This window comes from Macaca thibetana, chromosome 2 (genome assembly GCF_024542745.1).
Source record: "Macaca thibetana thibetana isolate TM-01 chromosome 2, ASM2454274v1, whole genome shotgun sequence".
In the NCBI taxonomy this organism is placed as follows: Eukaryota; Metazoa; Chordata; class Mammalia; order Primates; family Cercopithecidae; genus Macaca; species Macaca thibetana.
The window spans coordinates 137,064,430-137,080,700 of NC_065579.1; the positions used below are offsets into that span (position 1 = coordinate 137,064,430).

General features: G+C 38.2%; 1 protein-coding gene across 1 annotated transcript in view; it reads left to right on the forward strand.

Moving 5' to 3' along the window:
• GRM7 (glutamate metabotropic receptor 7) overlaps window positions 1–16,271 on the forward strand; it is a 912,442-nt gene that overhangs the window by 621,468 nt on the left and 274,703 nt on the right. The window contains exon 7 of the mRNA XM_050778591.1: window positions 4,527–4,666. Within this exon, the coding sequence (XP_050634548.1) occupies window positions 4,527–4,666 (140 nt within the window). The remainder of the gene's footprint in view (window positions 1–4,526; window positions 4,667–16,271) is intronic.

The following is a 16,271-nucleotide window of genomic DNA, read 5'->3' on the forward strand; positions in this document are numbered from 1 at the left end:
GAACTCAAGTCTTTTTCCAATCCATTGTGAAAAATTTAAACTTTATTTTGAATATTTTAGGAGGATTTTGATTTTTCTTTGTCTCAGGAAGCTTGAGATTATGTTTCACGGTTACTTTAGTACAAAGTTTGCTGTATAGATACGAGTTTTGTTAACAGCAGAGTATAATTTAACAGTTCTGATCTTCGTATTTGCCAAAGTAGCAATTTAAAAAATGATAATATCGTACCCTAAAGGTGTTTGATACAGTTTCATCAAGTATTTAGCCTCCTCTTACGCAATGAGGAAAGAAATGGGTAATTTATCATGCCTAGATATTTTTCCTGCAACCCAAATCCATGCAAAGTCCCAAGCCTAAATTCATTTTAGTTACCTTTATGTTGGCCCATCCAACCATATGGCAATACTTACAAATATAAACTTAACAAATTTGATGTCTTGATTATAAAATCTCAAATAATAGCTATAGAATGAAGGATTTCATCTGAAGCATGTCTGTACTTCAATTTACTAGTTTCTAGAAAACAAATTGGAGTAGGTTATATTTTGTAGACATGGCAGATCTCACATGCTCTTTTTGCAATATGATGTTAGCTTTCCTTCATCAAGAGGTGAGATCTATTTTTCCTCCCTTTGAGTGAGCCTGTGATTAATTTGGAAGTAGCACTGCGACTTCTAAGGCAAAATAGTTTTGTCTAGTTTTTTTGGAACATTTGGACTATGAGCATGGGTACCATGCTGGGAGGAAGCCTAGATGCCCCACTGACAGGCCACGTGTAGCCACATGTTCTAGCTACAACCCCAGCTGAGGGTCCCACCTGTTAGCTAATATCAACTGTCAGACATGAGAGCCTCAAGTTGCCCCAGCTGACATGAGTGGACCAGAGAGCTGCTGTCCCCACAGAGCTCTGACCAAATTACGAAATAAGTGTTGTCACTGTTTTGAGTACTAATATTCAGAGTGGTTTCTTGGGCAGAAAGAGATAACAGGAACTCCGAACGAATGTCACGTTCCTGGAATCTGTGCATGGTTTGGTAAAATGAGAACAGAAAATGTGTCAGGTAAATACGTTGATGCAGAAGACTGTTTTATTATCTGGGCTATCTGAGTCTCTATTCCTTCTCTGTCCAAGAAGAAAGAAATTCAGAGACTCTCATCCAGTAGGGGAGATTTCAGACTTCAGTACAATCCATTATCATCTGTCCTTTACTGTCTGTTACCCATCTTGTCAGGTGACTCTATTTCTTTTGCCCTGGTGTACCTGCATCTTGGCTCTAATGCCTTGTGGGCATCTCTGTGGGGAATCATTTCCCCATTGGTGAATTCTTTATCTCCTCTGGACCTTTTTAAAATATAGAGTTCATTGAACACAATGCTTCTTATTCTCTTTTGAGAAGTTCATGGATGCTGTTAAAAAGGAGATGTGGGGATTAAAAAACTGGAAATAATAAGACAGCTGCATTAGGGAATCCATCAAAAAGGTCAAAGCCACACAATGTGCTATTACAAGTCATCACTTAGATAAAGTATTCAGCTCTTCTGCCTTATTTTTTTTAAACTGGAACTTTAATGAGAATGGAAAGGGCATGACAAGACCATTTCTTCTAACAAAAGATTGCAAGAAGGGAGAAAGATTCGGTGATGGGGCCCATTCTGATGAATATGTAGCTGGTGCACTTGAGTTCCTCTGGAGCCCCACACCTGCAATATTCTTCCTTCTCTTCTCAAAGACTATGAAAAACTCAAATCGTACTGTTTAATGAATAGAAGCTGTAGAATTACAGCAAAGCACAACATGAATCCTACTATCCAATGTGAAAGAAAAAGGTGAGTATCTGAATAATAATGTCTTCGTGCAAACTGACAGGATTCTCATTTCTTTGCTAATAACATGTGAAATCCAGATTTTATTTCTTTTTCTTAGATACTCACAAGGCTTGTTGAAATCAGAAATCCATTATTAAAAATCTTTTGTTGTTATTGATGTTTTTGTTGTCATTATTTTCTCCCTATATTGGAAAGACTTGTGTAGGTTCTTACACACAGTAGGTTTAAGGGATCCCTATTATGATAAAGTGGGTGCCGTTGTGGTCTATGGGGGTAGTGTCTAGGTAAAAGACAGAAAAAAAATTGAAATGGTGATTTGGCCACACACAGATTCAGCTGTTGACTCAAATTGGCTGGACCAAAGCAGTGTTGCTCATAGGAGATCAGTGTCCACTCCCAGAGCTCCAGCTTGCTGTTTGGAAAATAAAAAATGTTTATAGTGATGGAGAAATTTAAATTAGATGCCAGTTAGGTATGAGCACTTAGCCAGCAGGTGGGGAGCAGCGAGGGAGGAAGGAGCTAGTGTGCCAAAGTCTTTGTTGGGGTTCAGGGCTTGTATTAATCCAAGACATGCCCAATACTGTGTAATTTATAAAGAAAAAGAAGTTTAATGTACTCACAGTCCCATGAAGCTGGGGAAGCCTCACAATTATGGTGGAAGACGAAAGGCATGTCTTTACATGGTGGCAGGCAAGAGAGAATGAGAGCCAAGCAAAAGGGGAACCCCTCTTAGAGTCATCAGATCTGATGAGACTCATTCACCACCACAAGAACAGTACGGGCGAAACTGCCCGCATGATTCAATTATGTCCCACTGAGTCCCTCCCACAACACATGAGAATTATGGGAGCTACTTGTCAAGATGAGATTTGAGTGGGGACACAGCCAAACCATATCAGGGAATTACCTAGGTATGTTTCCTGTGACAGAGTTGGATTTGTTAACTTGAAGAGTGTGTGAGTATAAGCAAGGGAACTCTGCAAGCTCATTCTTGGTAGTTCCAGGAGCAGAGTAAGCCACTCAAGTTGTTCAGGTTATAGAGCCTTGTTTGTCTAGAACACAAAAACAGGAAATGAGTGAAGACTATCTTCAAATATGTGGAGCAAGGGTGACAAGACAGAGACAGGATGAGATAGATACCGAGGCAATTTGAATATTCATATTCAAATGAGAGTTATGACAGCATCTTAACCAGATAGGGAAAAATACGCTTAAAATAGTAAAAAAAAAAAAAAAAAAAAAAAGCCAAACCTTGAGGAAGCAGCCATGATGTTGAGAATATCCCCACACAAACAACTAACTCAACACAAGAATGACACTAAAATATGTGTTCAATAGATGGTAATGATTTTTAATAGTTTTTATAATTGTTTCATTTGCTTATGCCTCAAAACCAGACATAACAATACTTTCAGCTCCCCAGACAAATGTATTTTTCATTGCACCAAAGTTGCCCTCTTCTAACTGGTGTCTAATTTTAATTTCTCTGTCACTATAATTTTTTTTTTTTTTTTTTCCCCAAACAGCAAGCTGGGTCTCACATTGGGAGAGGACACTGATATTCTCGGAGCAGCATTGCTTTGGTGCCGCCAAATTTGGGTCAATGGCTGAAACTGTGTGTGGCCAAAGAACCGTTTCAGTTTGTACATGGCAGGAAATAGAGCATTGTTTTCTGCTGGGAATATTGGTCCAGTATTAGCCTATAGACAGATAGCAGTCATATATCATGTTATCATGTGGCCAGTGGTATTTTTTCCCAGTTCCAGAGGATCAGGAAAGAAGCAGAACTCAGTTACTGAATGTTTTGTGATTCTTTTGTAACTATTGCTGAAACTAACCAAAACTCATGTCTTGCATTATTTGTATACTGTTTTCCAGTTGTTCTATGTGGTTAATATTAAGTAATCTTTACTCATCCAACCATATACACTTATATATTGAGTATGGATGGATAGATACAGATGTAGATATAGGTATATATGCTTAATAAATATATTGGTTCTTTAAAATTAACTCCAAAGTCTAATTCTGCCAAAATAATTGATTGTGTCTTTTAGACATTTTAAGAAGATCCAAATGAGAAATTGAGAAAGAAACCAATATTTATTTTAAATAAATAAACATGGCCTGCCAAACACACTGCTAGACGTTTTACCCTGTTAATTATATAAATTAGAAATAACCAGCAAAAATATTTAAAATAGAATGTGTAGAAAAATACATTTAAATATATTTTTCTGATTTACTTCTTGTTTTCTAAATAGCATTTCTCTTTTAATATTAATTTGTTATTTTTGAAATTGTTTGACCACAATTTAGTGTTAGATGGAAACTAAAATAATAGTCAAAATCATCATCATCAGAAGCATAGTAAACTTAAGGCTGTCTCTTAAAAATAATGCATATAGTTTTTATTCCTCAGAAAGGGGAAAATACTAGAATAAAATTTTAAGAAATATTGAGAAACAGTGAAACTATTCAAAAGGGGAAGTAGTCTTTCACCTTCTATAATTAAAATTCATAGGCCATAGTGATAAATTGCCTATGAATTCCAGGCGCCGTTTTGGGGGACCTATTAAAGGGGATATCTACTAACTACCTTGCTCCTCAGCAAGTCTCTAGCCTGTCACCCATAGTACAAGAGATATAAGGAACCTTGTTTAACTTTAGAATCTTTCATTTTTTCTGTCTTCCTTAGGTAGTGCTGGCACTCCAGTGATGTTTAACAAGAACGGGGATGCACCTGGCCGTTATGACATCTTTCAGTACCAGACCACAAACACCAGCAACCCGGGTTACCGTCTGATCGGGCAGTGGACAGACGAACTTCAGCTCAATGTGAGTTCTGCCTGCTTCCCTTCTTCCCTTGTTGAGATGAATGAACAGACTTTTAATTTGCTCAGTTATACAAATGATTCTTGTTTAATGGTTGTGTGCATATACAAGTGGGCATGCAATTTGTTGTGGGCATCAAGAGGAACTGATATCCAATAATAATGATGGTGATGATGATGATGGGAAATGTGCACTGAGTTTTGTGTATTATATTCATCACTTGTGCGAATTATCTCATTTAATCTGAGATGGAGTTATTTAGCAAACAGGTTACTACTTAACAATTTCACAAGATCTTTCTCTTGGTTAAACTTTTTATTTCTTCTGCCTCCCCCAATTCCTTGCTTGCTTTTTCTTCTTTGTTTGGTGGTACTGATTTTTTAAATAGTATTTTGAGTCATTTGAGTGTATCACTTTATGTGAGATTTATAATGGGATTATCTGAGTAATTGCAGTGCTTCCCTTTTCTGTAACCTCTCCCACTTTCTTTAAAACGTGACCTTAAGTAAGCAGCCACTTCCTTTCACGAGATTATATCAAATCCATCAGCCAATGCCCCAGCTCCAAAACAATAAAAAAATTCTCTCTTAGCCTTTTTGTTCTATTCAGACCTTGAAATAATTGGATAAGACTTATCCACATTGGGGAGGGTAATTTGCTTTACTCACCTCCTGATTCAAATCTTCATCTAATCCAGAAACCTCACAGACACACTTAGAATGTTTGACCAACTATCAGGGCACTCCATGGCAAAGTAGAACATAAGATTAACCATCACAGTCTCTATCCTAGAAAATTCCTTTAATGTCTTTTGTAAAGCAATAAATTATGCCATTAGCCTTTATTAGTCTATAACTCAGGAAGTACTTTTTGAATTATTGAGAACAAGGCTTCTTGGGTGTGGAAAGCAAACCCATTTCTTGGGAAGTGGAAGGTTATGTCGTGGTTTCTAAGAAGAAAGGGTTGTTCACATAGGGAGGGCTGAAGCCACTACAGGTCAATGACCTCATTTACACATAGCCTTAGCCTAGACCTGCTTTTGCACCTGTCCGGTTCTCCCTATCGTGAGGTGCACCATACACATGAACTGGCACTACAATTGGGTCCAAAGGATTATGCTCTGCCATCCAGGAATGGTTGGAATCAACAGGTACCATCCATGGCTTACATAAATGCAAATGGCCAAGATCAAAAGAGAAGCTAAGGTTATTCTGAATCCAAGGCACACTAAATTTGCAAGTAAAAGGAGAAAATAAAAACAACACAAACAAAAACCTAAAAGGCAAACTCAAGGGGTAGTTATCAAAAGTAGAATTAAAACAGTATAACCTGGATGACACACTCAAAGTGTGTTTTTTTGGGTGCTGCCATGTGATATGAAGATGGTTCTGCCAAAACTAAAGGTAGAGAATCAAGATTTTTGGTGCATAGGTGAAGTGCTCAGGGCTTATTATAAGACCCAGTGGATTAAATAGGTTCATTAATCTTTGCCAGCATAAACCCTGCACTCTTGTTAAATTTCTGGCACATATAATTTGTCCAGTATCCGTAAGAGTTCCCAAGTAGCATTCACCAACTTCAGATGGGATCTTACATGGGGGTTCTTAAGCACACTATTTTAAGAACAAACATTAACACTGGTTTATTTTTATTTGTTTGGTTTGTATTTTATCCTTTATAAGAATTGCATTTGATTAGCTATTCAGCAAGTTTTTGTTGCTTCTTTGGTTTTGGTTTTAAATAGCTATCAAGTTAGAAGCACTGCACGAGTCATATGCGTAGGTACACAGTGAAGATGAAACAAATGTGGTCCCTGTTCTTGCACAATTCAGCATCTAGGATGGAGTTACATGGTACACAGCAAGCAGATATGTACATGGAAATACTGAAGTATGATAATGGAAAAGGTGGTAGATAGGATAATGGAGGTAGAAAAGGAAGGACCCACTACAAGAGAAGCCAGCAATGTGAAAACTAGAGTGACCAGCAGGTCAGATGGCTGATGTGGTGATGATTTAATCAGCAAGGGAAATGAGAGGAAGGGGAAGAGGAGATGATAGAGCAATAGGTAAGAGCCATATTCATGCAACCCCTTGTGTGTCATGATACATTTTACACATTTTATTCTGAGTGTATTTAAAAGCCACTAAGAAGTACTAAGCAAGGAAGTGAGGGAGTGGCTGCATCAAATTTAGGAATAAAATTACTTTGGCTGCTGGGAAGATAATGGAGGGGGCAAAAGTAGCAGCAGAAAGACCAATTATGAGTGTATTGCAGGTGTCTAGCTAGAATAGGGTGGCTAAGTGAGGTGGTTCTCAAACTTGAGTGTGCATCAGAGCCATCTGGAAGGCTTGTACCAGCACATATTACCCAGCCCTGCTCTCAGGTAACTTGATTCAGAAGAACTAGAGGTGTGGGAAACCTCAATATTTGCTTTTTATCAGAAGTCATTGGGCAATGTTGATGTCCCTTTGAGGACCCCTGGCTCAGGGACATGTGTGATAGTGAAGATGAAGCCAAATGAACGGGATACGTATGTAACATGAGGCACTGTGTGGATGAAGGCAACACATGAGATGAGGGAGGCTGCTGGGAGTAGAAGGGAGAAAATCAAGCATCCCAATTGGGAATCTTATATATATGAGACTTCTTAAATATACTACAGCCAAAATGAAATTGATATAGGTCTGAAGCTCAGACAACAGTTGTGAGTCATAATTATAAAACAATGTAAACTGTTAACCTATAAATGGTCTTTAAATCCATTACGAAGAGAGTAAGAAAAAAGCAGAGACCCCAAGCCCTTGAAAACCTCATAGAAAATGACACAATTCCAGCCGGGCACAGTGGCTCATGCCTGTAATGCCAACACTTTGGGAGGCTGAGGTGGGCAGATCATGAGGTCAGGAGTTTGAGACCAGCCTGGTCAACATAATGAAATCCCGTCTCTACTAAAAATACAAAAAAAAAAATTAACTGAGCGTGGTGGTGCACGCCTGTAATCCCAGCTACTTGGGAGACTGAGGCAGGAGAATCGCTTGAACCCAGGAAGCAGAGGTTGCAGTGAGCCGAGGTCATGCCACTGCACTCCAGCCCTGGCAAGAGTGTGAGACTCCATCTCAAAAAAAAAGGAAGAAAGAAAAGAAAAGAAAATGACACAATTCCATTCCAACTGCTCTAAATACTCAGTTTAAAATATTCTGTTTAATTGGCCCAGAGATTTGGACTAACCATATATTTTCGATTTTTGTTGGGGTTTATGCTAGCTAAAACAGGGGTTCGTTCTTGGCTTGGAACTAAGTGAGAGCATTCTTTATTCTACTTTGTCATGCTAAGAGTGTTGTGTTAGGAAAAACAGGCACCCTCAGGTGGATGCAGTAGTTTATACTTGGTATTGCATGGGACCTAAAGGAGTGAATGACAACCATGAAGGGGGTCACTTTTAGGGGGATAAGAGGCTGGGTTTAATTCAACTAATGTGGCTACTAAGATAACTGGACTTGGTAGGATGTTACCCTGTTGATACCTTTTATTGTGAAATTTAATTTAAATTGTGTTCAGGGGGATAAGAAAATAAAAGTTAAGTAGAGTACCCAGAGGGCGCCCTACCCCTCTCACCTGGGGACCCAGAATCACAGCCCAGTTGTTGTATCCAATGGTTGGTTCCTCTCCGACATCATCCTGCCCTTGATGTTCCTTTTTCTGTAATTATTCTATTAAACATTCTGTGAGAGTGGAATTTGGGCAAACAGTTTTGTAGGTTTGCTTTCCTCTAGTCAACAGAACAAAATAAAGTATTTCAAGTAAAAAGTGTATGTCTCCTCACAAAGATTCATGGGTACTTTTTCAATTCTCAGTTTCATCATCCCAAGCAAATGAAATTTTCAAGGGCGGCTTTCTCTGTGGTCAGTAATTGCAAATGAATTTCTGAGCCAAGAAATCAGAGTTTTAGGTTCTTAGAATCTCAGCTCTGTAGATCAGACTGCTCTGCTGTTCCGTATGCAATTTCTGGAATTTAAGTGCTTAGCAGTGTGCTGTCTGCTGTAAAATGTCTCATGTACCCTCACTATACTCTGTCTCCTATGTGGCCCAAGAGATGAATGCATGGTTAGCCACCAGGATATTTCTGCTGAACAAGAATTCTGTGGAAGGGAATCATAACCAACAAAACCATTCACTCTTCTGATTGTAACCTCTGTAGAAACAACCCTAATTTAATTTCTTAAGTTTGTATTCTACTCTCTAGAGATTATATATACTCTTCGTGGGGGAAAGAAGAAGGGACAATGCAACAAACGTGATTGCTTATCTGCAGTGTGTCAGGAGAGATGATAGCTCATGGAGATGTTAGAATAAATAAGGGGCAGATCCATGCACTCCAAGTTCACAGTCTAGGGTAAGGACTCTGTAGTAGATATATGGCATTTTAGGGCCACAGACAGGCACTGGTTTAGAGACACCCACCACAAAGTTATGTTTGAACTGGATCTTTTGAAGGTTAAGTAGTAGTTCCTCAGATGAAGTAGAAAAAAAAATTGCTTTATAATAATTAATGCAGTAATATTTAAAAATTAGGGTAGGGAAATATTTCTGAAAAAAGGCAAGAAATGGAATGTGGATGCTTAAAAGAATTCTAAATTTATGTTGTAAGTAAAATATATTATGTGTGATAGAAACCATGATGGTTACTTTGTTGTCTTTTATTTATCTGAAAATAGGAAGTTCAGATATGTTAAAAATCTTAATTTTCCAAATAACTAAAATTGTCTAATATACCAAAATGTTAAAACATTTTTAGAAAGGAACTATTCTTAATAGTAGCTTCCTGCAGTGAACTGCATATTCTCTTAAATAGAAGACTGAATGAATGCTACTTCCTCTTTTCTGGATAACTGAAGTTCTACAAACCTCAATTTTCTGCCATTTGTTAAGATAGACCAACCTTCTGATCTTCTGAGGTATATGGGGTTTCTTAACTTTTTCTGGTGATTTTGTTTTCTCTGTCAAACTTACACTTCATACCTAGAGACTAAAAGCTCCTTGAAGGTAGAATTCATGTTTTAGTGATGCTTGGGTGCCTGTAAACACAGTACCTAGCACACAGTAGGCATTTGTTAGTTTTTGTTAATATATTTTTTGTTTATATATTAACAGAAATATATAAAATCACATATAATGAACATGTACTTTTTAAAATGATGGACATTATCTGCAGCCACTCTTCCTCCTTCTGAGAAGAGCACCCAAGTTTCTCTCTGTCACCTGGGCTGGAGTGCAGTGGTGCGATATTGGCTCACTGCAACCTCCGCCTCCCTCCTGCCTCAGCCTCCTGATTATCTGGGACTACAGGCGTGTGCCGCTACACCCAGCTAAATTTTTGTATTTTTAGTAGAGATGGGGTTTCAGTGTGTTAGGCAGGATGGTCTTGATCTCCTGACCTCGTGATCAGTCCTCCTTGGCCTCCCAAAGTGCTGTGATTACAGGCGTGAGCCACTGCGCCTGGCCCCAAGTTTCTCTTTTCAGCCATGTGGTTTGCCCTGGGTGTTTCCCAAGTCCAGGGGAATCAACTAATTCAGTCTAAGCCAATCACTGTGGCCATAGTGATGGGGATGGGCACCCATACTACGTCTCTCTAATCAAGACATCACTGGATGTCTGCTGGCCAATCTGAGACACCAACATGCTCTTCTTGGAGGCAAAATGGCTCCTGAGGAGCCATTTTGAGACCACCATGTAGGAACTTCAGGGAAGAGAAGTCAAAACTTGAAAACAAAAACTAGATTTAGGTCGTATTGTTTGTGCCCTAGGAAATCCTTACCAGAAGCCATTCATAATGTTCTCTGGATTGTTTAGTTATCAATAAATTAAGACAATTTATGTGAGATACTCTTTGTTTACAATCTGATTCACCATAGTAATGAAAAATGGAAAAAATAAAATAGAATTGTTTTTTGTTTTAGTGTGCCTGGGATGGGAAAAAAAAAAAAAAAAAAAACTATCTGCCACCCCTTATTAAGCAGAAATGTTTCAGTTTTTATTAAACTGAGGTGATTAAAATTAATTTCAAAAGTTGTAATGTTCGTTCCATATTGAATTTTTCACGCTCGCTAGAATTTTGGCTGTCACAGACACTTAGGACATAAGACAAATAGTTGATTGCCGAAATCTGTTTAATACAATTAAATATTTCCAAATCAATATGGACTTATACCTGCACCTGCCTATAAAACTGCTAATTGCTCTATTGTTTCATAATTGCAACAGTAAAAATCTTACTGTACTCATAATTTACAATGTATTACATGAGGTATGTAATAGCAGTAATCAAGGCAATGTTGACAAAGAGAAAAATATGTAAGGTGTCAAAATCTAGCACTTCCTCAGCTTCAATTTGAAGTCTTCTTTTATGGAACCACCTTTTTGCCCATCATAATTAACAGCTCTTTTCTTGTAATTTATAGTTCTATTGTTAGTAATTAGGACAATAGGCTTTAAAGCTGAACTGATTAAATGGATCTGAGTCTCAGTTCCACCATTACTGGCTGTAAAGCAGGCTTATGGTAGTACCTATTTCACTGAGTTATGGTCAGCATTACATGTAATAAAAAATATATGTAACATGCTAAAAACAGTGCCTGGCACGTGGTAAATGTTCAACAAATGTTAGCCACAATAGCAACAAAAATAACAATAATTCCACGTCCTTAGTTTGTCACATGATGATATGGTTTGCCTGTGTCCCCACTCAAATCTCATGAGGGAGGGACCTGTAATACCCACATGTTGAGGGAGGGAGGTGACTGGGTCATTGGGGTGGTTTCCCACATGCTGTTCTCATGGCAGTCAGTTTTCATGAGATCTGATGGTTTTATACGTGTCTGGCATTTCCGCTGCTTTCACTTCTCTCTCCTGCCACCATGCAAAGAAGGTCCTTGCTACCCTTTCATGACTGTAAATTTTCTGAGGCATCTCTAGCCATGTGGAACTGTGAGTCCATTAAGCCTCTTTCCCTTATAAATTACCCAGTGTCAGGTATTTCTTTATAGCAGTGTGAAAACAGGCTAATACACATGATCCATAATTGCTCAAAACATCAATTACTAGCATTTAGCTGGGTTATTTTTCTGTATCCCCCAGCACCAAGCATAGTGCTGAGCATATAGAAACGGCTTGTTAAATATTAAATGGATAACTAGATAAACAGACAAACAGTTGAATTATACAAATTACTTAATGACAAGGACTAGGTCATTGTTGACTTAGCATCGCAGTGCCTATTGGATGAATGGATCAGAGGATTCAACCAGACTTCTACCCGAGTCAGCAATTCTACATGATTCAGGGATTCATTTGAGAACTTGGTTTACCAAATAGGTTCCTCAAGGGTTCCCTAAGTGCTCTGTAAGCTTGTTCCAAGTGCAAAGATGAACAATTTTGGTTTTACATTTTAAAGCCATTCAGAAGAAAAGGAGGGAAAGAGATAGAAGAATTGGTTTTTGTTTTGTAACAATTGATTTTTGTTTGTTTGTTTTTAGACACCTATCAGGGGCTATTTGAGGGCATGAGGTGAAATTGCTGCTCTTGAGGAATCAAGTTGAGGAGACATTGGCCATTTGTTTTGTTAAAGTTAACTAATCATCAAACCATTGAAGCTGGTTGCATCTGCCACTTGCTTCTCTACACTTTAATGCTACATTACAGGAAGCATCAAAACAGGAAAGTATTTAGGATCTGGTCTCTTAATCATGCTCTGCCTGATACTGATCATATCTGTGAACCAGGACAAGGAAGGTCTGTCTGAAAAGATAGCATTTAACCTGACACCACAGTAACAAGAATTATTTTTATTTGTCAGCATCTCTGAATCTGTGATATTTTATAAAATATATTTATAAATCAAAAATAGTACTGTTATTTTGATTTATAAGTCAAAATTAAGTACTGCTTCCCATTTGTCAGTTAACTTTAGATGAGAGACCCCAAATTGATTACAGACAGCAGGTGTGGTTCAAAAATTAATTACTTGCCAATATTTTAAGTGTCAGGAAATGACATAAGAATGTTTTTGACTTCTCTTTAAAAGATCGGATCTGGGAGTGATGTGCCCTTACTTCTCATGCAACAAAAGCTGGCTAAATCAAAGGAACAGCTTTCCACTTGATACAAGGTGTGTGCTCTCTACATTACAACAGACCCCCGGCCTCCTACCACTCCACTCTCTTACATAATCCCCCTAACTTCCACTAGCATTTTATTTCATTCACCTAATCTAGACTTAGAGTAGATTCTAACTTATTTTCACTAATTCAGAAATTAGTTTGAATGTATGCTTAACTTTTTATTGATAGTCTCTGGAAATTGGTTTCTAAAAATCAATAATATATCAATACTGTTAATATCCAAAAACATTCCATAATATGTAATAGTACTTTCTTAAAAGGGTTGACAAATGCAGTCTGAAAGAGAGGACTGCCTTAGTAAAGAAAATGCTTTTGTTTGGAAACATGTATTTGTGTGTATTCAGAAACATATTGGAAATGAAAGAAACAGATACTCCTTCTTTTGTCAGCATCTCTCCTAGGAATCAATGGTGTATAACTGTGTTCTTTCTATGAATGTCTGGAAGATTAATAATATTTATAATTTTCAATATGGTTCCACAAACATGTACATTAGAGAGCCTAAACCCCCATAAATTCTTGTTTGCATTCTAGGCATTCAAGCAAATCACTTTATGTTTATTAATAGACTCCAGATTCTCTGTGGAAATTGTTGAATGCCATTACTATCTGCGTTTTGGGCTCAGGCAAAATATATATGAAAAAAGAAATACAACAAGATGAATGAGTTTAGAGAGCTAGACTCTTATAACAGGGACTCAACTCGTTATCACCAACCCAAAATTATGAAAGGAAAGAAAGTCAACAAATGTATGGTCTGCCTCACTTTTTTGCTTTGGGAAGCCAAAAAATTCTAGAACGACCTGGTTATGTTCAAATGAATATACAGGAAGTAGATTTAAAGTGCTTCCCTCCAACTGGGAGAAACTCTCATAAAATGAGGCATCATCAGAAGGCCCCCGTTTGAGTCCTGCCTTTTCTGCTTGTTGCTTGAGGAAATCATTTAACATTCCTGAACAATTCTCTTTTGTATTTAAAGAAAGTAAAATAAAATAAAGTCAAATCAAGCAAAATACGCACCTCATAAGAACACTTTGAAAATGAATAGTGAAAACTTCCCTGATGCAAGAATGCATATGAGATTTGTGGTCGTGTTTCTTGTATTAGTTTTTTATTGCTGCTGTACAAAAAATTACCACCAATTTTGTGGCTTAAAATGGTACACGTTTATTATCTCATAGTAAAGAAGTCCAACATAGGTCTCACAGGACTAATATCAAGGCAGAACCAGGGCTATGCTTCTTTCTTTGTTTCCCTTTTCTTAGGAAGAATCTATTTCTGCTCATTCAGGTTGTTGGAAAAATTTAGTCCCTTTTGGTTTCAGGACTGAGGTCCCTGTTTCTCTGCTGGCAGTGGTGGGTGGACCCCAGCTTCTGGCACCTTGACTTGTGACCCCTTTCCTCTATCCTCAAAGCTGGCAATGGCAGGTCAAGTTTCTCTGAGCATCCAGTCTCTTCTGCCTCTTTTTCTGTCAATGCATTTCTTTCATTGATTCTCCTGTCTTCCTCTTCCACTTTGAAAGGCCCATTTGATTGTATTGGGTCCACCTAGATAATTCAAGATAATCTCTCTACTTTAAGGTAGGTAACCATATTCCAACTGCAAAGTCCTTTTTGCCATGTAATGTAACATATTTACAGGTTCCAAAAATTAGAACATAGACATCTTTGTGGGGAGTTGAGAGGAATGGATTATTTTGCCTACCATAGTTCTTTACTGTACTTAATAACTTTGTTTTTCTGGGAAGTCTGTAACATCCATATTAAATTCCCATTATTCTTAAATGGAGAGTGCTGTAGTTTGAATGCTTGCCCCCTCTAAACCTCATGTTGCTATTTAATTCCCTGTGTGGTGGTGTTGGGAGAGGGACCTAAAGGTGAGGTCTTCGAGTCATGGGTGCAAACCCCTCATGAATAGATTCATGCCCTACCTCGGAGGTGAGTGAGTTTTTACTCTGTTAGTTCCCAAAAGAGCTGGGTGTTAAAAAGCCTAACACCTCCCTCCCCTCTCCCTCTCTCTTGCTTCCTCTCTCACTGTGTGATCTCCGCACACACTGTCTTCTCTTCACCTTCTGCCATTAGTGGAAGCAGCCTGAGGCTCTTGCCACATGCCCAATCTTGACTTTTTCCATATATCAGAATCATGAGCCAAATCTTTCTTCTTTATAAATTACTCAGTCTCAGGTATTCCTGTATAGAAACATAAAACGGACTAAGAGAGTTCACATAATTGTGTAAATAGAAATGTTATGAAGCTTTTATACTTAAACACTTTTGATCTGTAATTGAGCTAGTCTGTTTGATAAATGTGTCACTCACATTTCTGGGAAGCTTGGAAAGAACCCTAGATTTAATGATAAACATATAGAACCCCCTTAAGTAGCAGGGCAAGATTAAAGATTAATAGGAAGGGTAAGTGATGCCAACATCATAGGCGAGTTAGATGAGCTCAAGGAGAGAGGACTGTTGACTCTAGCTGTTTTTCAGGGTCCCTGCAGATGGCATAGCCCCATCCACTGAAACAGAGTAGAACTCCCAACAGGGGAGTGAGACATGAGGCAACAAAGTCACCACTTCCAGAAACCTGGTCAAAATCAGGAAGACAGTGTAACACTACTCACTCATCTCTCTTCCTGATCCCACCTTAATGTTAACTCATTTCCTTCTTCCATTTAAAGTAGAATAATAACTTAGTCATGCCAACTAATGTTTTTCAATCGCCCTGCCCCCAGTTAAGATCTTTTATTTCTGTTTTAGTCCCTAGATTTCTCAATATTTTATTTTTGTTGCATTAGATCTCTTTCAATGACAAAGCATACATGCAGACCGTTTTCTCAAAAAGGTAAACATAAAGTGACCATATGAGTTAGCAGTTCCACTTCTAAGTATATACCCAGCTCTCATATTCTCTGGCTGCAAAGGCAATGAAGCAGTAACACACAGTAGTTAATAGCTTGGGATGTGGAGTTTCAATTACTGACTCCCTGAGAAAGCTACCAAAATATCCTATTGATAAAACAAAGTCACATTTATTGCTTACTTCAATAAAAGAGACCACTAGGCCCAGGGAAGTGGCTCACACCTGTAATCCTAGGACTTTGGGAGGCCAAGACAGGAAGATCACTTGAGGCCAGGAGTACGAGACCAGCCTGAACAACAAAGCAAGACCCCATCTATACAAAAATTTTAAAAACTAAAAATATAGACGGGTGTGATGGCACATGTTTGTAGTCTTAGCTACTCCGGAGGCTGAGGCAGGAGGATTATTTGAGCCCAGGAGTTCAAGAAAGCAATGAGCTATGACTGCACTGCTGCACTCCAACCTACGTAACAGAGCAAGACCCTGTCTCTTAAAAACAAAAGAGAGAGAGAGAGAGAAAACCACCTTGACAGAGTTTTTGTAACATCTCAGAAAAGGGAGATCAAGGA